Raw genomic sequence first — 27,231 nt, 5'->3', positions numbered from 1 at the left:
TTCCACGTAATAGCAGAAGTATTTTTCTGCATTCAAAATTCGTAGAGTTGACTTGAATGCGATAACGATTACGAAAAATCAAGTTTCCTACCGTGTTTTAACGTTGACGGTAAAAATTTTACACCTAACAAAACGTGGCACTTTTCAAGTAGCGTGTGAAACGTACGTTTTAGGAAAGTCACAATATACGCTTCTCGGGGAGACTCGATGAAAATACTTTCGTATATGTCGACAGACTCAGGGAGTAGACAATATTGTAATACCTCATGGAATATGAACATGCCGTTGGTATAATTGAAAATCTTTTACTGCAAGGGGAGTCGAGGTTGTCAATTTCCTGCCCGTTTTATAGCCTCAGCTAGTCTAGCCGGCGCTGTGTGGTTTTTTTTTTTTTTTTTTTTTATCATTATTATTATTATTATTATTATTATTTTGTAGGCGACATTGTTTGATGGAAGTCGGTAGAAAAGTGACAGGGAATCGATTGATCGTGTCGGCAGGAATACCGCGCGCACTTCGAGAGAAAACCAGAAAGGAAATTTAACGGATATTCATTTCCACTGTATACCTATACAAGCACTCAAAACATTAGGTTACGAACGATTCCCGATCGCCTGAAGAATGGAATCAAATCTCTGTTCGGACAACTGATAAGTCAACAATATATTTGTACATATATATATATATATATATATATATATGTACGTATATGAAGTTGCCGCAGACTTTTCCCCTATCGCTTTGGTCATATTCCATTATTTCGAATGACTCGATTCTTTGCTTTTCTTTTTACACGTCTTTTTTCCAACGCCACAATGTCACGAGGGTCACGAGGGTCCTTCTGCGATTGTCGAATCGCAGTCGGACCGCCGAAGTTCGGCTACGTTTGTCCGAAAAAAAATATACACGTTCATGTAAATTGTGCATAGAATATAGATGTAATGTATTACAGAAGTAGAGTTCGTCGAAGAAACTGCCGAGGTACGAAAATTACGCATAGCACGAATATATACGACAGTTGAGATCCTCGAATTTTTCCCATTCGAATTGAATCGCATAAATAATAACCTTAAAAATCTGGTTCTAATTCTCCTTGAAAAATGTTACACTTTGTATCCGAAACCATACGCAATATTGTCTTTAGACTGATGGAAATTTGACGACTATAATATTGTCGTGACGGTGGTAATTAGCTTGTCAGATTTGATTGCTCATTGGCGGTTAAATTCATGGAAAATTTATTTTTACAAGAATTTCCATCTATAACCAGTTCCGACGATTCAACGAGTGAAGATAAATACGGGACGAAAAAGTCAGTCTTTGATATACCGAAACTTTACTGCTCGACCGAGGTTCAATTAGCTCCCTTTTGGCCTCGCCGCGGACACCTTGCGGTCAAACTTTGACCATTTCTCCGCGAACGTGGAATCGTGTAGTTATCTATAGGACAAGGGCAGGTACGGTGGGCTTTGAGTATGGAGTGAAATGCAAGGTAGAGAAACGAGGGACACAAAGCGAAAACGTGACTCGAGCAATTCTCGGCATCGGTAAGGTTATAGAATATTACTATTGAATACACTGAGTTTCGATTTTAGTACAATAATCATATGAAGGAATATTGAACGATTAATTAGTGTGTAATTCGTTACTTGAGATTCTAAGCTTTTCCAAAACGCTGTGTAAAATTTTATACAGAATCGAAATTGCTCCGCTGATCTCTCGATAATTGTGAAAAATTTGAAGAATATAAAGGAACAAAGCACACTTTCTACACGGACAAGTTCTTCTGGATATTTCTTTATTTTTTTCCTTTCTTTTTTCTTGATAAATTTTTTCATCGCTGATGGTAAAGTCGAGCATAATACAGATATCTGCGTAGCAGCTTATCTTCGCGCTTTTATCGTAACTTGCAGGCCTGTATTTCGGATCGATCGTTACACATTTTTCCCCCCCACGCAAAGAGCGATATTTTTATACGTTTCGGGGCGCCATTTCGCGTGCGACACGGGTCGAAGGTACACATCTGATATTCTTGATGAGTTCTTCTGCGATCCTGCACGCGTATCGAAACACACGCAAACACACAGATCCACAGGCCAATGAAGACGGCTCTCTTCATAAATGGACTGGTGTGGAAAAGTCTGCAGGGGTCGCGACATCGGATATTCTCTCTCTCGTTTCAAGATACACAGCTTGGAGGGTATAACTACTCTCCTTTTATCCCCAACGCAGCTCCCCAAAAAGTAATTCATACATATATACGATGTACAGATGCTTGAAATAGAACGTGTATGAATGTGCGTATAGGTAAGTAAGGGATGCAAATTGGTATGGCGACGAAGACGCAAAGTTCATCGTCAAACTTTTCTGCGGGTGCGGAAGTAGGGAGTAACGAACAAACCTCGAGTATAATACCTATGGGGAAAACGGGCGAGAAGAAGAAGAACCCGAGCGTGCATACGATATATATGTATACATATAGGTATAAAGGACTCGAAATTGTCTCGAAAGACATTTATTTACCCGAGAAGCGGTGAGACGGTTAAGAAATTAGAATAAAAGAAAATATACAAGTGTACGTGTATATATACGGAATGAAAGAAATGAGGAGAAAAAGAGAAAGGAAAGGAAGCGGATGAGGAAACGTTCCGAATGACGGGATTTGGTTCTTCCCAACTTTGAAACCGAAATTTTAAAGCCTTCTCGTCAGACTATCTTGTATGTATATATATGCGCATAAATACATACACAAGGTCTTCGTATAAATACAGTATGTACTAATGTACGTGTATGTACCTCTGTTTTAGCATGTAGATGACATTCTCTGCATGTACCTATACATATAATATACATATATATTAATATTAGACTGGTTCGAAGAAATCGGCGCTCATCGCGGATTTATATTTTCCATCTAATTGCTATACGAATTTTTTTTTTTTCTTTAGAATTTTGTAGCTCGCAAACCAATGAACAAATCCAAATTACTCATACGTATTTTTGTAGGAAATTTAACACTCTACAAAAAATGTATCCTATCATTTTTTGATAAATGGACTCCTTCCAAAGTTATTCAAGCTCAAAGTTCAATTTATAGTGAAGTAAACTATTTTTTTTTTTTTTTTACGTTATGGCAAAATGTTAAAACTTATTACTAAATGTCATTAAACTTTTTTAAAAAATTTCCTAGTTTGAGATTTTCTATGAGGAACGAAGTCGGTTAAAAATTTTTAATTTGTCAAGTTTAACGAAGCTATACGCATGTAAAAATATGTACGAGTCATTTGAATTTGTTTATTGACTTGTGAGCTATAAAATTCTAAAGAAAAAATTTCCTGTGCTATTTAAACGGAAAATAGAAATCCGCGATGAGCGACCTCTAAATATTAATATTAACAGCTCCGCTTTTGACAGGCATCTTTTTTCGACCCCTCGAAAGTATTTCGGAGGGGATTTTGAAAAAAAAATAGTCGATTTTTTTGATCCAGTCTAATAAGCATATTGGTTTTGAATTTAATTAAGGAAATAATCAATGCTCGAGATCAGATTTCGCGTCTCAATCGGTTTTTCTTCTCTAATTTTGACCTGACTTAAATTACAATTAGGTTAACTCAGCTTTGAATAGTAAAAAAAATGGCCGGATTTCTGCAGTTATATAACCACGTTTTCTCTTTTGCGTCAAGAAAAGCAAAGCGACGTAGAGAAAAGACAGATCTATGTGCTCAAATTTATTTGAAGGACACTTGCCTTTTTTTTTTTGGTACTACAGGTTTTAAATTCCGACCGTATTCGATACAGTTCTGAATTATACGAATTCCAATAAGCTCACAGAGAGGATTCTTCCAATATTTCATTGCGTATAATTAACGATCATCGTCATAGAACACAGTAATAAAAATTGTTGTTTATATTGCCGGCTGCATACTCTACTTCAATAGCGCTAATTTAATTTCGACGTACAACGCATTTCGAAGTTTTTTGCCAAACGAACAATATCATCATTAATTGCACTTAATAGATGCTAATAAAATTGAGTTACTAATTGAATCGCATTCCATAGAAGCTTCTATTTTTTATGCTGCTGCGGAATTTGTGCAAGCCCGTCAGATGAAAATTGCGTTTAAAAAAGGTTTTTGAAATATGTTAGAAATATAATCCAAGACGCTCGGTTCAACAAACATTATTATTATTCGAAATTCTACGTTTTCAACAAATGTTTGTAATTTTATTGACGTGTCTCCTAACTAAGAGGAATTATTACAAAAAAAAAATCACAAAATTCGCTGAGATAGCGAAACAATTCGCGTTCATAAATTTTACATTGCGATTTACGCAGTCATTTTTCGCCAATCACTTCCGTTACTGATACAGAAACGTTGTTCCCACGATTTTCATTTGCGTAGTAATTTCACCGTGTTTCTTGCCGTGGAAAATCAATGACATTTATTTTTTCACGCTCGAATGGACGTCCGTATCAGTGAAGATATTCTGCAAGGTCTGCGGCTGCTGAACCAATCAAATATCTACAGTGACTACAGACATCTACAGATTCACTCCAATTTGCTATATTACAGAAATGACGAATAGAAAATATAATTATCTAGATCAAATTACAGATTCCGAATCAACAGGCTTGCGAGAAAAAAGAAAAAAGAAAAAAAAAAGAAAAAAAGAACAACTTTGCAATCAGCGAGTGTAAGAACAGCGTCATTTATTTTGCGATTCAATTTCAAATTAAATGATTCGCAGATTAGAAGTATAACGAAAGAATTTTCCATTCATTTATCTCCGCTTAATCCGACTATAATTCTTACCGACAATTTTGCAATTTCAATTTAATTAAACTCAAAGTGCCATGCCGTGGGAAAAATTATTCAAGAGCTGCGGTCGCTTTTTATCTTCATGCGTCGATGTGAAAGCAATTTGTCAAAGTCAGAACGGAATGTATATCGCGTGCAGAAATATAATTTTATACATAGATACCGTGTACCTCAGCTCACCGTATACGTAATACAGATAAGTGTTGTGAATTTTTGAATTTCCTTTTGTTATTTTCTTTTACTTGTTTGTAATGCTTTCTCACTGTCAGACCCAAATCAGTCACTTAAATGCAAAGCTCAAGAGATACGGCTTGGTATTTCACAAAATAAAAATTGGTCAGACAACGCTTGGAGTTTCAATTCGAACAAGAGAGAGGCGGTCGGAGTTGAGTGAGTGGAAAAAGATGGAATAAAAATGATGAATATTAACGATTGCAAACTGATGCGAGAGCCGATTTCATAAATTTATATATATATATAAGGTTCGCAAGCCAATCGTGGGTTATTGGTACGAAACAAGATGAAAAAGAAAAAAAATTACCTCTTTCGCAACGTAAAATTTCTCAAACTCGGCAGCAGGAATGTATAAAGTATAACATCGCAATTTCTTTTTCAACTTTTAAACTTCCGAGACTTTTGGTTGACGCCAGCTTCTTCAAGTATAATATCTTCGCTGGGTAGCGGCGAGTATATGTATAGCTTTTCTATCTTCTCCCCACGCGAAGAAGAAAGAATTGGCGTGGAATGGCTCAACCGGAGTGAAAAGTTATTTGCACCGAAACGCGTTTCCTGTTCTTACACCAATTTACATACCGAAATTGTACATGTACACAGGTATTTTATTTACAATATTATTATACGATTCAATTTTGAAGTGGCATAACGCAGAAAGTTCCATCTCCGTGCAATTTGTATAATAATTGTCGACGTGCAACGTTAATTGACAATGTTAAATATAATACAATTAGTCAAAGGCGAGGGAAGAATTTTCTTCAACTTCTCTGAGTTCCGTTTCCCGTAGATGTTTATAATAAGTAGCTGAATTGCTACAATGAAAATAAACTGTTCACAACAAGCTGAGACTGAGCTACTTTTGTCATATTATTATTATTATATAACGTTTGGAATACTATTAATTTTCTACGTGAAGATACATTTCTTCCGTTACAGAAAAAAGGTATTTTTCTTAAGGAAATGAGAAGAATTGTTCCAATCGGAATTCATTGAAGAGAAAATTTTAGATTGTGAACAAATGTGGACATAAAAATAACTACATTGATTTCCTTCTTCGCTGGATCGTGAAAAATATTCTCAGTGAATTGAATCGTCTGTGATTTATTTTACGTGAAGAACTTTTCGCAGCGTGTTCAAAAAGTGCTGAAATCATAATGAGGGGAAAAAAAGACACGAAGGAAAAATGGAATATTAACTCTCTAACGGGCAAGCTTCTTTCCCGTTGAAGAGAATCATTTTTCTCAGCCGCTTCAAATTTTTCACTTTTTAAAAATAGAATTTTCCAATTTTCACGCCTAAATGAAAAGTTTTTCAAATAAAATAATTCGGTAAAACCTTTCTTTAGAGTGCGTTACTATTTTGAAAATTATTTCAGGGTTTTTAAATTGATTGATAACGATATTCGAAAAAAATTGTTTCGTCATTCTAGCAAATATGCTAAAATGACAGACAAAGGGTTAATAGTGGTTTCGAAGCATGGGGCCCAGGTAAATTGCGAGAAATTCCCCCGGAGATAAAACAATATTGTGTTTGAAATGGGCATTAGGTTTAGTTTCTCGAACAAACTCGGATCAAATCGAATATATCGAGCTTGCAAAACATCAAAGAGACTCCGAAAACTAGCGATCTACCACCCTAGGCGATTTTCGCAAACCGCGTACGCAAATGCCTCGAAAGTGTTAAAAAAAAGGAGAAAAAAAAAACAAGGGACTAAATAAAAATGAGAACAGGAGCAAGAAAAAGCTTTACTTCAAAACTATTACGTTTCACCTCAGTCTGCACGTAACCCTGTTTAAAGGTTTCATCAGGTCAATCGAGTTAAAATCCGAGAGTATCAAAAGAAATTGAAAACCGCGTTTGAAAATACAGAATAAAGCTGTTGTTGCTAACTCTGGAAATATTGCATTCGTCCACAGTTTCTTTTTATGTTTACATTTTCTTGCATTAATCACGGTTAATTACATAAGTGAATGTAAATTATTTATAAATCGTCCACAGTATGACGAATTTCGAATAACGTGAAACGATATTTTTCCAAGACAATCCTTTTTCGTTGCAACCTAGCCCCCGGATCAAGCCTCGTTTTTTCCATCAGAGTGAAAATAATGACGATAAAAGAGGTGGAAGTCATCCGATTAAATTCGCGGCGTAAGCCGTGTTGTATAAGCAATACAAATGAAGTGTAAGAGTATCAAACGAACGAGGAGCGCGTGTTCGCAGTGGTAATGAATTTATACGCATGTTTTCTCTCCTCCGTCTCCCCGTTTTCTTCCGTCTCTAAGCTCCCGGAGGCGCGAGAGGTAGGGGATGATAAAATTCGCTACCTCGGCCGGGGTTGAAATAACCGGGAAGCACTGACGGGAGAGAAAGCTTGATAGTAGTCAATGCCGAAAGAAGGGTTCGCCCTGGATGAAGCGGTGAGGTGGAAGAAGAGGGAAAAGGAGGAGACGAACAAGAAGAAGAAGAAGGTGGCGGGGGCAAGTCACCCCGGGAATATCCCGCCCGATAACTTGGCCCATTACGCAGGAAGGGTCCACGTGGAATTTGGCATCCCTCCGGGAAACCGTCCCGCGTTTCTTCCCGTCCCGAAATTATTTTCATCAAAATTCACGCGCGATATATACTCACGTATGCGTAACATGTAGTGGAATTTGTCGAGTAAGCAGCGCGGCGTAAAAAAAATAAAGCGTGGGGAACGGTATGGAAAAATTTTGGTAATCGGTGGGTAAGTAAGCCGGAATTCGGGACGCTTGGGTAAATTGTGTCAAGGAAACTCGACGAGGACTTCCTCAATTTATTTAATAATATCGGATAGAGATCTCAGAGGATAGCTGCATATTTTACCGACGATATTTAGTGATGTTATGACAATTAACTGTGCGGTTTGTATTATTCACCACCGAGACTGAAAACCATCGTCATCCCCGAGATTCTTGACGAGAAATTGTGAGAATTGTGCAAAGGAAATCCCTGGATGTAATTAAATTATCGTTTTGATAAGAGTAATTGTTATTTCGAAAATTTGAAATTCTCTGAAATTCATTCGTATCGCAACGCAAAGCTTTTTACTCGTGTTCTAATAACTTGACTCCTTGAAAAAGGTTAGAAAATGTTAAAACAACGAATTTAATCAAACATTTCGTTTCGAGTAACGTTTATCAATTTCAACTTCGTAATAAATCAAACTTCTTCGCAAGTTCGCCTGTTTTCATATTTTCACATATTTACTCGAAGGGTCCCCGTTTTTATTATTATTTTTTTTCTTTACCTCACTTTTCTTTCGTTATTCACCAAGCAAAACTAGGTTTAAAAAAAAAACCATTCAGAACTCGTTAAAAACTTGTTGTTCAATGGTAACGAATCAGCGATTTAAAGAGGACCGGACGGGTTTGGAATAAAAACCGTTTTCTCCGCGATGCGAATTATTCATTTTTCGGAGCGACTCTAGGAATAAAAACGAGAAAAAAGCACGGAGAGCTGCTATAAAAAATCGTCTGTTCCTTTTTTAAACGGCGCCTAAGCGAGTGTAAGAATTTGGCGAAAACGCATTCCGGGGTCTTTCATCTGCTATGATGACAGTGTCGAACTTTGTCAAAGCTGCAGAATGTAGTTTTACTCCACTGGCCAATTTCTCCAAATTGACTCGTTTCCCCGGCATTGAAGTTGCGAGATTTATCTCTCGTGTTTCCCGGTTACATACACCAAAAATTATTATCGTTCCAACAGGGCAAGAACTTTATACGCGGTGTAATCAATCAAAAATAACGACCATGCTCCAATCTCTCTCTCTCTCCCTAATTCCTTGTTTCTCTCTTTCTCTCTCAGTATGGAAGGAAGGCAGGTATAATTTTCTCCGATATTGCACGGCAATAAACGTAATGGAACACCGTCACTTAAGTGTACAAATTTGATGATACTTCAAAATTGTCCAAGAGACGATGATATAGCTTTATACATATACGTCGTAGCGCTAATTTACCTCCTCTCAATTTTCCCTCATTCAACTCACCGCGTCAATTTATTATTTTTCACTTTACTTATCCTCGCAAAAAAAAAATGTGTCTAAAAACAAAAGATACGCGGAAAACGTTGGTCTAAAATTCATTGAAGACTGATAAAATTTCACAAATCTAGATCCATTTATTCATCATTCCAACAAGTCTCACTTGCAATTCATCATCTATTGCACCTATACCGTATAATCCATCAAAACGATGAACGCATTGTTTATACATCACGTTAAAAATTTTAAAACGTAAACCCGTTGAGCAAGCTCCGTTGTGAACCTTTAGAAGTTTTTTTTTTTTTTTTTTTTATTGTAAGGCAGGTTAAAACGGTGGATATTTTGCAAACGTGTCGTGAGTGCAAAAAAGCGGAGCTACGCGGTGCGCCGAGAAACGAAAACTCGAATTAATCCGCGAGAGAAACAAGCTTTGCCCCTTTGGTAAGTACGCCGGGCTCTGTTTGCTCGGGCTGCAAAGGCGGGATCCTCGAATATCTGTCGCCCGAAAGAGATTGTGGGGTCTCTATGTACATACTTCCATATATACCGTATAAAACCGCAACGGGATTTCTCAACTGCTCCGTAGAAGCACGCGTCGAAAATTCCGGGCTAACGCTGTTCATACGTAATATCCGAGGCAATGGACGACTCGTGATTTTAATTTCCGAGTACGAGTTAGTCGGGAGATGGGTGTAAATAATTTATTGGCAAAATTTATCAAAGAATTTTTTTTAAACAAATGAATAAATAAACATTGAGGGCATCAAGGAATGGTTGTTTGTCAGATAGATATCTGAGATTAAAATTCAATGCGATCTCATCTATAATTTTCAAATTCGTCAAAGTTACGAACTCGAGCTAAACTCTCCGTGAAAACTATAACGGAGTTAAGCATATTGCAGTCAAGCTTCAAAATTCACGATCTTGAAAAGTTCATTCGGCTTTGGATAAAGTTTTCGAGAGAACGTTTCGTCGAGATTTGAAATTCATTTTTCAACACTGAAAGTCAATGTCTACGGATCTAGAGAAACGAGATATTTCACCCCAATAATTATCAACGCCTTGATAACAAATTTTCAACGAACAAACTTTAAGAAGACAAATATGTCTCCATAATTCTCTTCGCTTAACATCGGCAACCGCGATCGTCTGGACATTTTCTAAAAAAATATGCAGATGAGAGTAGAAACTTAAATTGAAGAGATAGACGATAATTTTTAGTTTTTTTTTTTGTTTTTTTTTTTGCTTTTCTCCAACTACGCTGTAAAATACGAATCTAAATAATTTTTAATCGTTCGCGCGTCGAGCGGCTCTCAGGATCTGCCTGGCTTCAGAGAAAGGCAATAAATGTAGCTTCCGAGGCAACGCTGCTCTAGTAGATTACCTCTCCCCTCAGTAAGCTCAATTAAAGTTAGACGTACATATGTGAAGTTAGGTAGATACAAAACGTACAAAAGCCTTCTGCTCCGGTGTCCAGCAGAGGTTAATTTGCAGCAAAATTTTACCCCTGCATAAACGACCGGTGTAATGGGGGACGGGGGGGGGGAAGAATCGGGTAAATGTGTCTGGTTGTTTTTTCCTTGCCGGTGAAGTTTCATCCCAGCTGTTGCAGTTCGGGATGGTCGGTTGGGCGTAAGCAAGTATCTGTACGCACGCATATTTAGTTGAATAATAATACCCATTTGAGAATTGAACCCTCGTCAAAAGCTGTGACCTAGACGCCAACCCTAATCACGTGAAATCCCAAACTGCCCGTCAGGTACCGATTGCAGAGACCTGTAGTCGAAACAATATCCAAATAACAAATGTAGCTTCTTCTTCTAAGAGTGAGCGAGGAAACGGAGATTACACAGATCGATCGGTGAAACCGAGCGAGTCGGATAAAAAATAAAAAAAAAAAAAAAAAAAAAAGAAAGAAGCAACTTTTAGTACGTCGTGATACGTAAAATTGTTAATTTTGTAGAGTTGTAAATGGAAAAGTGAAATTCAGTACCCTCGGAGAGATTTTGGATAATCCTTGAACAGGAGTGAAAAGTTTTCATTTTGTAATAAAGACCCTTGCACCACTTACCGAGTATTATTCGTGCCAAAATCGTTACGGAACCTTTACTCTTTTCACACTCCGGTTATCAATTTTACTCGAAATCCGAGTCACGGTGAACGCTTTCGAAATAACTCCACGGTGAACAAAGCGAGCTTTAACGGTGCGAGCGCTTTTCGACCGAACTGTGAAAGTCAAGCCCGAACCGCTGGCCGGTTATTACGCAGCTTGTAAGTGATATTCCATTCGTTGAAGGAGTCGGCTTGTACAATTGGGTACAACAACGTTTCACGGTCCGACGCGAAAAACGGGGACCCCGGGTCCCGGAAAGTCGGCCCCAGGACCTAAAAGACCCCGTGAAACGGGGCGGATACCTGGGTGGGGGTCTAAAACCGGAAAGGCGAAAAAGTCGAGTGGTCGAAAACACGAAACTTTCGATATACGAATTCTAAAATGAAGAAGGTTCAGAGTTGCGAAATTGGTATTTGGGATAAATAACCTAGTAGGATAACCGTTTTCTCGAAAGTTCGTTTAACCAAACGCTCTTTTATCTAAAAAAAAAAAAACTAATTATCAGAACAGTCTGCATTCCGATTGAAAAAAGCACAGAATGTAAAGATACAAAAAAATGAATGTTCCGAAATTGAAAATTGAAAGCGGCTGATACTTTCAACAACCAACGAATAACGTCGATAATCAAAGTTCAGAACGAGGAAAATATCGATCCTTGAAACGAACCGAATCTCCTGAAAATTCGGAATTTGTGAAATTCGTCAACCGGATGCTAGTTTCGTTAGGATTATCTTCTTGTATTAGACGATCGTCCGTGTCATCAAAGAAAACAAATAACGCAAAGGAATAGAAAATATATTTTTGCAATAACATTCGAGCGGTACGTCTTTTCTCCCATATGTTTAATTCATTCGATACATCATCGCATCAAGTTATCAACTATTACCTGTAATTCAATTTTCGGAATTTTACCCCGTCTACTTTTTGGTCCCTCGCGTTTCTGCGCCCCCGTCTCGTTTACCCGATTCTCTCCTCTCTCGGACGTAATTCAAACCTCTCACCTTGATCGCCGGCGCTGGTCAAGGCCGTAAAAATCGCGATGACGGTGATAACCGGGGGCGATAGCGAGCCGGGCCTCATCTCCAAAGCGAAGCGAGCAACTCCTACGCTTTTCCCCGGCCTGACCTCATCACCCCGCTGCGTTAACGTCGAGACTTTTCTCCTCCTGTCCAAAGGGGTGCTTTCCTTTTCCTCGATCTCACGCCTAATTTCTCGTCCCGCAACACACTTCTCGTCGAACTAAAGACACAACGCGACCGCTAACTTTCCTGCGGCACGTATATGATGCACGTAACGATTGCGGCCGATGAATTATCGGCGTTTGATCACCACCCCAGATTTCTCCGCAAGCTTCGCTACAGAGGTTTGACGTGTCGTCGTACAAACGAGCTATCCGGTGTCACCACAAAGGGGTGATTTACCACCGTCCCGATATTGAGTTCCTCATTCCCTAACGACAGCAACGAACTCATTACGAACTCGTTTCCCACTCATCTACCCTTGTTAATTTAACCCCTATTCTCGTGTTGTACGTAGTTCGTTATTAAACGCAGGAATACGCGAGTACGCTTTGCATGATATTATCAAATACCGTCAGGCATTTGCGAACGCGGAAAACTTACGTGACACGAAATAACTAATTATTCACACGACGCGGCGACATTTGACAAAAGTTGGTACAAACGTTTCGTTGTTTTACTCTTGTTTTTCCGTTTATTCATAAAAATTACTATTTAAATTTGACATCCACGTAACTATCATCCGTTAAAAGTTGCGTCACAGACGAGGACGAGGAAATAAAATTCAATACTCGCGAAGAAATCCTTCACGACAGCTCGTCACAATTTTACAAAATAATTTATAAATCTTTTCACCATCGCACTTCACTTTAATGATTTGTGAAAAGAATGAAAATAAGTAACAAACAAACAGCGCGAAACACGAATCACCAAACGTTATCACGTGTTTATTATTACGTACCGACAAACGTAATTCGCGTATTTAATCACACGCAGGTTATTTATTCTGTCACAAAATTTCTTCAACGTTTACGAAACACGCTCAAACACGATTACATTCTGCACTAAGGCACCCTGTTTTTTCGTCAGATTTATTACAGTACGTAATACGAAAACCTTAAATTTTCACTTCAAATGACAAGAGAGAGAAAAAAAAGAAAACTATTCCTCTCCTCCGCCCGGCGATTAACAGCGATCCTACGGATAACTCGACGCCGTGTGGACGCTTACGCGACTCTGGGAGATTCGGGACCGAGCAGCTTCGCCTATCCCCACCCATCGGCGTCGCGGCGCCCGCGTGGGTGCGACGAAAAGACCACGGGGCAGGGGGGGGAGGAGAAGACGGAGGTGTAGCGACAGCCGCGTTCGCTAAACGGCGACGGACGTGCGGAAAAAATGTCATATGCTACGAATGGGAGGACGGGAGATTTGTGAAAGGAGATTAATATTTGGGGTGGGGATGAAATTCCGAATTTGAAAACTTCCGAGAGCGTGGTATTTCGAATTTTTCGGCGGGGAATCTTACGAGTAAAGAAATCAAACTCTGACGATGCTCGATATTCCGGAAGGGCGTAACTCCGACGAGTCAAAGTTCCGAAAGTGCGAGAGTGAGAAAATTTGAAAATGATCCAAGATTTTCAATTCTGCGAATTTTTGATTTGGTTAAATTTCACCACTTTGATCTTTCTTCGTTTTGGATTCACGATATTTTTACGTTCGGAGTTACGGTCATTTCGATTTTTGGTTTTCTGACATTCGCCAAAAAACAATTCGAAATTAGGCGATTTCGAAACTTTTTAAAATCGAAATTCCAACCCTGCTCCAAATATTTGCGCCCTGTGGTATAATTTTATGATTTGGAGATCGGCACCCACGATAGTCAGGGAATCGGCCACTTTTTTTTCCCTCTTTCGTTGAAAGAAAAAAAAATAAAATAAACTGTGATACCTACGAGTCGTGTTAATGTTTGTATAAATAATATACTTGCACCGCAGCGAGTGGATTATTTACTTACGTAGACGGGTTTAAATTTTCAATACCTATCTTGCATTACATATCCAATGGATTATTATTACACGGATGAACCCGTTCTTTCGGTTAGTTTGAAAGGATTTTTAAATTTTGCTGAACGTGGTATATGGCTTTGAGAGAATAGGTAGAATTCATTTTGTCTCTTCGCAATTGATAATCAATTCGGTTCGTTTTTGTACTAATTTTCGGATTCCCATATCTGGCTATTGTACATTGAATATGTATTTCGGCAAGCTGCATAGCTGTACTGTATTATAGTTTCTATAAACTATCGTTGAAATTTCAGTTTTCCAGACCAATAATTCTGCAAAAAAAAACCATTTTTAATCATACCTCTTTGAATTTAAGGGGGTCGTCTAGTGTTAAGGCTATTTTTTTAAATGCTTTTTTGGGGATTTTTTTTGGACACACCATTAAAGTAAAAAAATTCTAAATTCCATGTCAGTTTCATTAACATTTGAACAAACTTTGTGTATTTTTTGAAGTTTATATATTAAACACAACCGGAGATACACCGTGCAACAGAAACACATATGAAAAAAAAAGTCCTCCACTGCTGCCATGATTCCGGCCGTTCTGCTTATCTGAAATCAAAAAACCGAACGCCATTTTGATTGTGAGACTTCAGGCTCTACGATGAACTAAAATGGTATCAGAATTCCAAAAAATTATATATTTTTTACGCTTTTGAAGAAAAAATTAAATTTCTCGCATTTTTTTGGGGTCTATTAAGCTGGTAAAAAGAAAACTAAAGAAGTAATCTCAATTATTTTAGATTAACTTGTAGTTATATATGGGCTGAACATGCTGTATAAATTTGAGCAGAATCGATCAACCAGTTTTTGAGATATTATGGCAGCAATTTGGAAAAATCGTGTTTCGAGAAAAACGCGTTTGAAAGTTATTGTATATAATTCGTAATAAATTTAAAAAAAAATGGTCTTACCATCAATCTGCTATGCCCGGACCATAGAGTACACTTTCCTCTTCTTCAATGAACTCACGCAAGGCCGTTTTCTCTTCTCTGTTTGAAATCCGGGCTTTTTTGGCGAAATCGCTCAAGCGTCTCTCTGAGCGGTCGATACGAGAATCGTTACGCCTATTTTTTGAAATAACACACTAGACGACCCCTTTCGGCTTTGAATTTCGAAAAATGCTTTTACTCACATCTTCTACACATGTTTTGGATGTGTTTTATAGAAAAAAAAAAAATCGTTTTTTTTGACCTGACACACTAGACGACCCCCTTAATCGTTGGAAAGAATCCGCGAACAAGTCTTATTACTATTATATGTTAACCGTCTGTCAGGTATATTTCTTTGGTTAATACAAGAGCCTGCATGGTAGTTGTAAAATTTTCCAAGTTTCGGTACTCACAGATTTGGAGAAATTTTGAAAGATGGTAGATTCATTTCGATAATTAAAATTTTCTTTCGACTGAATTAATTGAGCCTGGATTCGAAAATCTTTCATCGAAAGTAGAACAGAACAGTTCTTCGCCCGATCGATAGATTCGTTGTTTACAATTTGCGTTGCTTCGAGTTTAAGGACAAATATCAATCAAAAAAAAAAAAACCCAAAAATATTTTTCCATTCTTAAACGTGAAACAGATCGAACTCCGAGTCCCAAAAATATTGTGAAAAATTCCACCTCGAAAGGAGTTTTCAAAATTCAAACGGGTCAGTATGCGATCCGAAATGAAGCAAGAAATAACCGTTGTGTCAATAATTCAAAGGTGTAGGGTAGAATTTATCGCCGAGAAGAAAACCGTTCAAATGAGATCCCCATTTGAGCAGGTCGTTCGTCTTGAGTGTCTGGCTTTATACCTGCAGACGATGTAATGGCCGCTATTGTAGATCTGCGTTGCTCGTTTAAACGCTAATCATACACGGGATTATTGCGCGACATTCAGCCTTGTTACATATACTTGTTGATATTTTTCTTCTGCTTCGTAGCGTTTTTATTTTGCCCTCTGTGTGTTTCGATTGCTGTATTCAACAATAAATTTCTGGGTACATATTCAACTTTTGATAAAAGACGAGTCGTTATTTCCGACCAACAAAATTGATTCTTTCATTATCCTGCCCTTTTTCCTCAACGCTTTTCCGTCCCTCTTTTTCCCCAACCCTTTCAACGGCTTATTCCCCATCGCTAGATAGTGACGAACAACCGTCGGCTCTACGATCTCCGCTGGGTTGACGGCTGACAAATACGTGGGCCGGCTGATGTCTGCGGTATTACGAAAAAAGAAAAGGAAAAAAATGAAGGAGGGGAGAGAAAAAAGGTGGACACCCGACCGCAACGGAATCCAGGGAATCGATCGAATATATTAAGACTTTCTGAAAGCTATTTATCAGCTAAAAAAGTGCATTCTTCAAGATTACATCTTCATGGTTTACGGGTATTTGACAACAAATTCGAAATCAAAAATACTGCGACCGAAGTCAAATAGCCCGAATTAATTTAAAACGTAAATGTGAGAAGACTTCTCAACGTGAGGGGGGAAAAATATCGAATTACAATAGTTTACAACAAAGAAAATGAAATAATTGTTTATAGAGACGATGTATATTATTCTGTTATTTAGATATATTATGGCTGATTTTTACGGCAAATGATTTTTCCTGCAGTGATCGCACCAGAATTCAGTGAAATTTTTTTTTACTTATCGTTAGTCAGTTTGTCGTCTTTAATTATTCTCCGGCTACAGGGATTTGTTTGATAAAATTCCGCACCGTCAACTTCAGTTCTTTTACATCCCAACGAAAAGCCTTGCTATTATCATTCTGTTGTATTAAAATTTTACAAAAGTGAGAAAAATCGTATAAAATATAAATTTATATTTTATTTGATTCACCTCATTTTTTAATTACTCGTTTCGCCTGTAGCTTCTAAAACAAAAGCTTGCCCACTTCTACCTTCGTCTCAAAATTGTCGTTTTTTTATCGAAGAGTGGATGAAACAAATTTAAATCCAATCAATTGAGGCTGTTCATTCGAAAATTGGGTTTCCGTGTTTTTGGGAGCCGTAAAAATCAGACCCGTGGTTCAAAAAATCTAAAATTCAGTGAAACATTATTTTTTCTTTTGTACCCTCTACATCGTGCTTAAAAATAAATAAAATCGTCGACGGCGAGGGACAGACGTATGTCGGTTTGGGGTGAAATGCCTAATATATATATATATATATATACATATATATATATACATATCTATCGAGAAAACGGATGCGATTTGAGCGATGATTAAACTTGACCTCCGAAGTTTAGCCAAGTTCGAAAACTTTTGATACGGAGAAAAGTAAATTCATCATCACGAAGGGAGGAAGCGAACCAGCCAGTTAGCCACGGAGGAAAACGCTCTTGGGGGAATGAAATATTTAGGGCTTCGTGTATAAATTATATATACATATATTGTATATTCAAGTTGTATAATCAAGCTCTGATATATATATATATATATATTTGACACGCGGAAGATTAATTACAGGTGTATTATTAAACGCGGCAGTAAAACAGGGGAGGGGATTTAAAACTTTGCCAAATTGACATTATATTAGGCAATTTCAAGTTGCTCCGTAGCTTTCGACGAAGCACAAGGGAACATTCTTTTTCCGGATTTCGAAAATACAGAGACCGAAGTAGGTGCGAGTTTATACGCGGATATAAAGAGGGGTCTTAGCGTCCGAAGGAATCTATTTCGCCGGTTATCTACGTCGCGCTTAGCGCGTCAGATCTCGGAAAATGTAGGCGCGTGGTACCGCGGCGGCAGAAGACGAAATCCCACACTCAGTTCTTATCGCCGGAACCAGACTGGCCTATTTTCCGCCCACTTTTCCGAATCTCTTTTCTTTCTTAGGATCTTCATCCGCCGCAGGTACAAAAGCCGCGTGACTTTGGGTTTGTCGTTCGCCTTTCTCTTATCCTCGATACATCGAGTCGCTCGAAGAGTCGGAGAAAATCGTGGAAAAGGAAGGAGAAATTATTGTCGGTAGAATATTTTACTTTACGCGCGGGAAACGCGTGAGGGGAAATCGGTTTCTACACGGAGAGATAAATATGAGAAAAATTACCCTGCTGTTACTATAATCGTGATGTAAAAGACACCTGATGCAGTTTTTATTGACGCATGTTACAAAAATTATGGGTTTTTATGAAAAAAATTACTACCTTGCTTGGAAACTATGTATTTCGGCAGCACAAAATTTAATATGTGACGACGCATTTTTCTGATGCAGCACGGTAAAAACCGCATTAGGTGTCTTTTACATCACGATTATAGTAACAGCAGGGTAATTTTTCTCAGATTTTTCTCTCCGTGTATACAACCGAAATCATTTTATCATTACTTTGAAAACGGCGTGTAATTATCGAACCGATCATTATTTTTTATTTCAACAAATAAAGGGTAGCAAAAATCCCAGGGGTTTTAACTTGTTTCAAATTTTACCGCGAATTAATGGTGCTGCTGCTGCTGCTGGTGCTTCATTCAGTGTGCTTCCATAATCCGTTAAAATGCGTGCATTGTCCGGAAGCAGCTTATAAAATGCATGGAATTGAAATAAATCATTTCAACTACTGTGTGTTATTCGAAATTATCACTGTATTTCTTTTTTTTTTTTCTTTTATTTTATCTATTTCTTTTCTCTACTGTTCGATCGGTGAAACAAGGTTGCGGGTGGCATCGAACCTGAATAATGTATCTCACTCGGAGAATCGTACTTGCGAGATTATCGGATTTGGCTGAGAGATTGTGAGAAGGAAACAAGAGAGAGAGAGAGAGAGAGGGAGAGAGGAAATGAAAAACCTCGCAACGAAAATAACGGGCAAAAATCGCGATTTATGTATTGAAATTTGAATAATCGAGCGGGTGACTTTTACCTCCCTCCGATATTTTTTTCTCCTACTCTTCCTTGTTTCAATTCACTTTTCGTTGCGAATTCCTGTTACCACTCAGCTGATCGGTAAAATTTTTAAAACGTGAAACCCAGATTACGTAACGCTCGTTTATATAATTACCTCTACACGTACCGCGATTTTTTCTTTAGCCCGATTTTTCCCACTGGCGAATATGTACGTCGATTGAAGTAAAATTATGAGAGGTTAATAAAAATGGGACACAAGCACGCGTTTAGACATATAACATGCGAATTGATTTCACGTGAGGGAAAAAATTACGATTCAACCGCTTCGTTGATCCTGTAATGAAATCCGACTAATTGGTTCGCGACCCTGTTCGAAGCACGCCGCTTATATTTCGCAAACCGAATTCAAGATTCGATCCCGCGATCGAGTTTTAAAAACCGCCATTAAATTATCCCCGCTATATAGGAACATCGGTTATAACTGGGAAATGTATTATGCAGGTACCGGCGCGAAGTGCCTCGCCACGGTTAATTCGATTCATTTCAGTGCAGAAACCCAGCTCGTTCAACGATTCAATCCTACCTCGAAAAAGGGTTACATCTGTACGGCATTTTCTCGATCCCACGTTAAATTGAAAAGAGAACGTGGAAAAGGAATTTTTAAGGTTGAAAAATTAACGGGAAATATAGCGGATACGTCGGATGACCAAAAGGCGCAGTTTACATGGAAATTGTTGCATATTTTTCACATTTATTTTACCACCGCATATCGGATTTTCATAACTAGGTATTTTGAATCGGCGACGGCAAAGAAGGACAAGCCCTGAACGTAAAACAAAAATGATTGAATATCCCGAACACTGTAATTAAATAGGATGAAGTGTTTGTTCCGCCCACTTTTTTTTGTTGCATCTAAAAAAACAAACATTCATTTTCTCTCCTATTTCTATACGACGAAGCTTCGTTATTTCTGCAAGAAGGAAAAAAAAAAAATTTCCATATTTCCGTCATCTCGCAGACAAAAATGAAAGACTTTCAATTTGGTCCAACCAGTTTATATTATACACTAGGCTGGTATATTTAGCTCTGATTTTTTCCGCAGTCTGTAAATTCGCTTCGCATTCGACTCTTCGGGTTCGTGAACGAGTTCGGGTAGTTGCAGAGACTCGAGTTGTTTGATTTCCTCCCTCATCAGGTGCAACACTTGACCCGAGAGCTTTGTAAAAGCAGACGAAGAGGGCCTATCCCCAAGTGGCACGGTGTATAATAGATATTTTTATACTTTAAATAGTTGCGAATTCCCTGCAATTATCAGCACGCGTCTATTTTTTTCCCGTTTTCATTCTGTTTTCGTTTCGTTTTCTTTCACCCGCCCGCTTCGAAAGTCGCGTCGCCGCGACTCGACCCGCAATCAGAGCCGTGTGTTTCCTGTCCTTTGACGCCGGGATTTTTAGCTTAATGCTTTCGGATATGAAATATTCATAAGCGACTGATATGCGGCCAGTCATATTTATCCGCGTATATATAGCGCATCTAGAATTAGACTGGAAATAGTCGGCCGCGAGCTTTTCCGAACGTTTCTCACGTGCGTTTATGCCTCGTTCACGGCAAGGCACGCGTGCAGCTGCGGTACTCATAAAACATGCATTTACCATTTCCTGCTTCAATATTTTAACGCCATTAACAAGTCGGGCTTACAACTTTCTTGTACGAGTAGCTTCTGCGATCGTTCAATGTCTAGGTTGTAATTACTATCCCTCATTTTTTCTCCTCCCCCATCCGCAGCTCTCGACGAGGCTTTAATAAGACGGTTCGAAAAGAAAAAATAATTTTTCTTTTTTGACTTTCAACTGAAATAAATAAATTTCGATCCGCACATCGATTAATAACTGAAACCTTCGTTCAATACTTGTAAAGTTTGTTTTTGTCTTTTTCACGTAGATAAATAAGTTAAATATGGGTGCATATTCGGAAAAAAAAAGAAAACCGTTTTCACCAAGATGCGATGGACTTTATCGTTATTAACGCTATCAGGGGCAGTATAATGAGAGCCTGATGGGAGATCACGTTTGGGGTTTTTTGGGCTTTGATAAGAAAAAGTCCGTACGAAGATAGAAGAAGTATGAAAAATGTTCATTTTTAAACTTTATTTTATCAATTCTTTTACTTTTGTAGTTTATTATTAATTATTATTTTTGAATAAAAATGATTGAAATGCAAAACTGAAGTACGTTTAATTGTTATTGAGAACAAATGTTTCAGAAAATAGGTAATTTTTCTTAAAATCTGAAACATCGTTCTGGTTTCTACAGAAACAAACTTTATCTAATAAAAGTATTTTTTGATTTATTAGTTACGTAGAAAAAAAATAAAACTTGACATCTAGAACCCAGACTCAAAATTTCATTTAACCGGTGTGATTAATCGAAAACACAAAAGCTTCCGCGGATCGCTGTAGTTACAGATGTATGGAAAGAAGAATAAATTCGAGGAGAATAAATTACGGCTCGCTCGGCGATACTCGAGATTTGTAAAGTTTGTTTCCGCGACGAGTTTTCGAATACAAGGAAGGTAACCAGCCTCGAAAATAAGAGAAGCAAGCGAAGAACGGAGAGTAATCATTGCGGCAAAGTGGGTCTGAAGAATAAGACTCGGACAATAAGCCATCGAAAATTCGTAATGCGAGGGGGCTTGAGTGACACGTGTACGAAACCCTCGTTGAGCATAAATCTTTCGCTCCGACGTAGGGAGGAGGAGGAGGAACGGACGGCGAAAAAAATCGAGTCGAATGGGCGCGGAAAGCGAAAACAAAAAAAAAAAGGAAAAGAAGATAAGAGTGAAGTAGAGAAAAGAAAAGGGAAGAAAATGCAGAGAAGCAGGAAGCGATGTTGCGAAGAGATGCGAAGAAAGAAATAAGGAATAAAGGTACTCGTATATAGTGCGGAGGTAAGACCGAGTAACGAGACAGCTGAGAGTTTCGTTCACCCTCGGAATGCACTCGTATAAGACACTCACATTTTTGCTTCTTTATTGCGCTCATCTTTCATATTTATGGCTCGTTGTAGGCGAAGGGGACGAGGACGAGGACGAAGACGAGGATCAGCGAAGCGGCCTCGGTCGACCCCGGATAGAACGGCTTCGGTAATGAGAGCGAGGTATTAAAAGCCTGAAATAAAGATTGAACAAATAAATTAACGAAATGAATAAATACGACGGAAATTCCAACCGCGTGGCGCAGCCGGACGGAAGCGTGGGTTCAAGTTTATAAAAATTTTAACAGTCGAGCGGAGATAAACGGTACCTAAAACAAAAATTAACAATTTTACACGACAACGATTTTTGGTAAAAATTTACCGTATCGGCAATTGTACGAAACTCGGGAGGAGAAGCGGGTGCATTTTTCTCTATGGAATATATATAATACAACGTTTTTTGACCGATAGACCTGCGACTTGGCCTTGCGCGGTAGTTTTATATGAGGAGGGGCAAAGTATGATGGACGAGGACCGAGGATAAATTAGATCGCTTGGTCGCCAAGAGAAAGTGGACAATCGATCACTTTCGTCATTTGGAGAAATTTTTCTTCGTTGTACATATGAGGCATTCCGTCCAAAACCGACGTCTGACCCTCACTGTCGGTGATTTGTTTTATTTTTAAGTACATTGTGGAGTACAGGAATGAACAAAGAATTCGTAAGGAAAATTTGAATCCAATCGATCGGGGTTATTCGTTCGATAATCGGGTTCTAGCGCGTGTTGTGAGGAGTAAAAGTCAAACCCGTGGCCCAAAAATGTTAAACTCGGTGAAAGATGATTTTTTGTACACTCTAAACCATGCGTAAAAATATAAAAAAAAATCAAAATTGCCGATAGTAAGGGTCAGACGTAGGGTCGGTTTGGAGTGGAATGCCCCGTATATATAAAAAGGCCGCGTTCAGATAGCGGCACGAAAAATAGCCTCTTCCGGTCGCTCTGAGAGTGCATGGGGTTATATGTACCTACTTTATACGTGGCGTGGTAGGAAATTTTGCGTATCGAATAACATATCGGGTCTCGTGAGTCGTGAATCTTTTGCTAACCCTTCTCTCTTGTCTATTTATCCGTATATGTCTATCTCCTTCTCTCTTTCGCTCTGTCAGGAATTCCGAAGAAACCGAAGGTCGATTCTTTGAAAGGGCATCGCTGCTTCCTGCAGGACTTACAAAAACGCCACGCGCAAGTTCCGCAAAAATAAAAGACTTTTTTTCCCTAATCTTTTGGGGAAATTCGTTTGCGGACGGATGAAATATTTTCACAGTTGTCGTTCAACGTTCGCTGTGTTCTCGAAGGAATTGACAACCCTTTTGATCCATCAGCACTTCGCCTCTGAAATGCATGCATCGTATCCCGAATCGTACACGAATGTGTGCAACTGTCACAGCTATGGTGATACGAAGCGCCTTTGCCTCGAAGCATCGCGTTGGTTCATCTTCGGTGATTCTACACCGAACCTTGTCTCCGCCGATCTGTAAAATTCCGCTTCATGTTTTCAATCGAAATACCGCAAGTCGCGGGTATTTTCGATAGCCCGAGGAACCATTTCCTCCGAAACACCGAAGTGGGGTTGAAGTTGGAACTTGAAGTGAAGAAATCAAACTCTGATGAAACAACAAAGTCCCGAATGGTCGAAAAACGGTTCAAGGTTTCGAAAATTCAAGTTAGAATAGAGCAAAGTTTCGAAATATAAAGTTAAGTTAAATATAAAATATGCTTGTACTGCTTAGTTTACCCAACGAGTGGGTGTAAAAAACCAAAAAAAAAAACAAAAAACGAAAATCAGAATGACCAAAATTCCGAACGTAAAAATATGGAACATCCGAAACAACGAAAGATCAAAGTGGCGAAATTTCACCAAACCAGAAATTCACATAACTGAAAATCTTCGATCATTCGGAAGTTCGATGTGTTGGATTTTTAAATTTTCTCATTCTCGCATTTTCGGAACTTTCAATTATCGGAGTCACGCCCTTCCGACATTTTTTACCATCCGAACTTTGCCCTTTCGGAACTTTGAGCATCGGTTTTCGATCAATACGAAAATTCGATATTTCGTCAAAGTTTGATTTCTTTCCTCCAAGTTTCTCCAGCAAAAAATTCAGAATTTGGGCGCTCTCGGAAGTTTTCAAATCCGGAGCTTCAACCGCGTCCAAAAACACCCGCAAAATCTAAAATTTGTCATTTGAATTTCGGCAAACGGTTTAACTTCCGTAATACATAAAATACGATACCGATTACACTCTTCGATTACTTGTACACCATTCCGCAGAGTCATTCGAAACTCTCAATATTCTCTCAAGATTAATCGGTACACTTTCATCAGCTTTATCAGCATAGACGCAGCTTTCCTTCGGATTTGAAGAGGCCGCGGACCGTGAAGCGTAAAATTTCTCCGCATACCTGATACGAAAATGCGACGGCAAACGGATGAATTCTGCAGGGCTTGAGACGCGTTATTCGCGATAGATCATTCAGCTCGGTACATCCGGCGTTGGAACTGCTGCAGATGTCAGCGCGTGACGTTGCATCCGCAAGTCGGAAACAGGTGTCGTATGTACATCGAGCTGGCTCGATAATCAGGACTAACGAGGGAATTCGAGTCGGTTCCATTGTCCCTCGGACCGCTCTCCCTGACCCGGCGGAATCCCGCGGGATACAATCGAGCCGAGTGACGATTGTTCGAGTATTAGTTTTATGCCATGTAAAATGGTTTTCGTCATCGTGTGAATTGTAAGGTGATTTGGAACGCTTTCGTCGTAAAAGGAATCACTGAAAACCTTTTGGATATGCCATGCCTCCTGTGTATAACACAAACGTGTCACATCGGGGTCACTGGAGACCCAACGTCGAAAATCATTGCGCAGAAACGGAGATATCGATTCGAATAACTTGAAAAAAATGCGGAATATGTCTTTAGCTAGGAAATTTCGAAGCAAATTGGTTATCTGGAGCAAAATGAAATTTTGAGTATGCAAAAAAAAAAAAAAAAATTCATAAAACAACGAAATACCGGAAAATGGATCATTTTACTCGAAAAATCATGATTCAATGAATTTTCAACATTTTGAACTCAAAGTCGACTGAGTAATTCTCAAGACACAGATATCTTAGAAAAAACAATATCCAGAGATCCTGTGCGATGAAAAAAGGTATTTATTTTAGTGAGTGAAGTTGGATTTTTGGAAGAAGAGAATGAATTAAAGATTTTAACGGTCTTTCATTATTCATCTTCGATCAAATTGGACTGTTTTGAATGTTTTTCAATTGCGATTTACGGGGAACATACTATGGAGTCATTTTGACCTCGATGTACAGTGTAAGGGTTAAATGAAACCTTAAAATGCGCCACGAGGAACGACCAATTTATAATTAAATTTTCAACTTCCCGTTTCTCTGTTTTCAGAGGAAATATTTGCAAAATTTATATTTGTCGTATTCATCATGCTAAAAGAAAATAAAAACATTCAGATTTTTACGAATATCGGTACTCGGAAATTTCTCGACTCGCTGATCACGGATCTGAATTCAGATTTGCGAAATTCAAAATGGCAAGTCCAATGTAGTGAGAAAAAATCTAAAAACATTCGGGTTTTGGTAGAAATTAGTAACGAATCCAAGGTCGGACTTCCAAAATTTGTAACGATGGATAAAAAGAAAGAAAAAAAAAATCGTAATATATTCCTGTAATATAGCATTCGAGTCTGAATTTGTAGTTCGAAATTCGAATTCGATATTAATATTTATTTCCTGTGAACTTGAAATCTGCAGTGTGAAAACGGGAAGTTCGAAGGCTGGCTCGCGGTCAGCCTAAAGCCGCTTATTTTAAAATCCAAGTCAAGCCTGATTTGCGTCGGCCAAAAAATGTTTTTCTCCTATTTTCATCTCGCTGATTGGCCGACGCGAACAGATTTTCGTCCGCAGTCAGCGGAGATTCATGCGATGCGATAAAAGCCTCGAGAGTGTATGATAAGAGGGAAGGAAAAAAAAAATGTAAATTCGTTGGATACGGAGCGAGGGGTGGTTGAAGGGGAAAATATATGTATAGAGGCGGATTCGCTCTCGGAAACTTGTTATTATTCCCATTCAAATCGACTCTTTCGGTGCGTTTCGCTCCGTCATTCTACAACGTAGCGAAATATTCGTGGCGATAGAAGACACTCTCTTTGGGCGCGATGACCCGAACCCGGAAAGAGAGAAACACGTTATCCCCATTTCTTGGTCGGCGCGTTTCGCGCTGTCTGTTGCATAAATTGGATCGTTGCAAAAATAAGAATTAGCCAGGAAACGTTAACGTGCCGTGGCAGCGGCAGCTGGCCTGATGAATATTTTTTCACTCGGATCCGGGGCGAAAGTTTCTTGCGGCCTTCAGAACTGACGAAAACTCGAATAAGCCTGAAATTATACAGGCCTGTTATTACCCGTAATAACATTCAATTTTATACCCCGTTTCTAACCAACGGTTTTATTGTAGGGCTTGTTTTATCGTACTTAATTTTTTTTTTTTTTCAAGGAGGTTTCTGAGGTAAGAGCAGTAGAAAATTATCATTTCATTGCTTTATTGTGGCTAGACTAATCGACGGAATAGAATGAAACTAAAATGCATTCGACGGCTGAAAATTTCCGCTTTGAAACAAAAAAGCAGAAAAATGCTATTATCTTAAAAATTAAGTCCCGTACGTCACGTCGTCGGTTAAAGTGGAGCTGTACAGAAAACGATTGGCAAAAGTGAATACAAAAACCCAGACTTTTTGTAATCGTTAGGTAATATATACTCTAGGTTCATGTGAAACAGATTTTTCATTCGACCTTTCGTTTTAGAAAAATAAATAAAAACGTTCCCGGCAATAAAATTTCAATTTGTTAAAAATCCACTGCATCGAAACTTCCAATTAGAAGAATATATCGACGATTCGAAAATGACTTCGTTTTTATATTTCCGATATTCCTTCGGCTCTTACCTTAGAAACCTCCTGAAAAATGTAAGCTAATTTTCAAAAAGAAGTATGAAAAATTCGTGATGAAATCCACACACACAGATTTCTGAATCAAATAAAAATTTTTTACTTCGAGCAATCAGCGTTGCGAAGAATTGATTTTTGTGAAACAAAAAA

The 27,231-nt window shown here is 38.5% G+C and overlaps 1 protein-coding gene across 3 annotated transcripts in view; it reads right to left on the bottom strand.

Moving 5' to 3' along the window:
- Window positions 1-27,231, bottom strand: part of LOC124219306 (alkaline phosphatase) — a 173,009-nt gene that overhangs the window by 68,474 nt on the left and 77,304 nt on the right. Inside the window, exon 3 of one of the 3 annotated variants that reach the window (XM_069136731.1) lies at window positions 22,100-22,250. The exons of 1 other annotated variant lie outside the window; for it this stretch is intronic. Coding sequence is in view for 1 of the 2 variants with exons in the window: in XM_046626678.2 (XP_046482634.1) it covers window positions 12,172-12,250 (79 nt within the window). In the remaining variant the exon portion in view is untranslated. Of the gene's footprint in view, window positions 1-12,171; window positions 13,408-22,099; window positions 22,251-27,231 lie in introns of those variants that run through there. One more of the 3 variants, XM_046626678.2, reaches the window with a different exon arrangement.

The sequence above is a fragment of the Neodiprion pinetum genome, chromosome 5 (genome assembly GCF_021155775.2).
Source record: "Neodiprion pinetum isolate iyNeoPine1 chromosome 5, iyNeoPine1.2, whole genome shotgun sequence".
NCBI lineage: Eukaryota > Metazoa > Arthropoda > Insecta > Hymenoptera > Diprionidae > Neodiprion > Neodiprion pinetum.
Note: the sequence above shows the minus strand (reverse complement) of the source record. Positions and strands in the feature narration are given on the sequence as shown.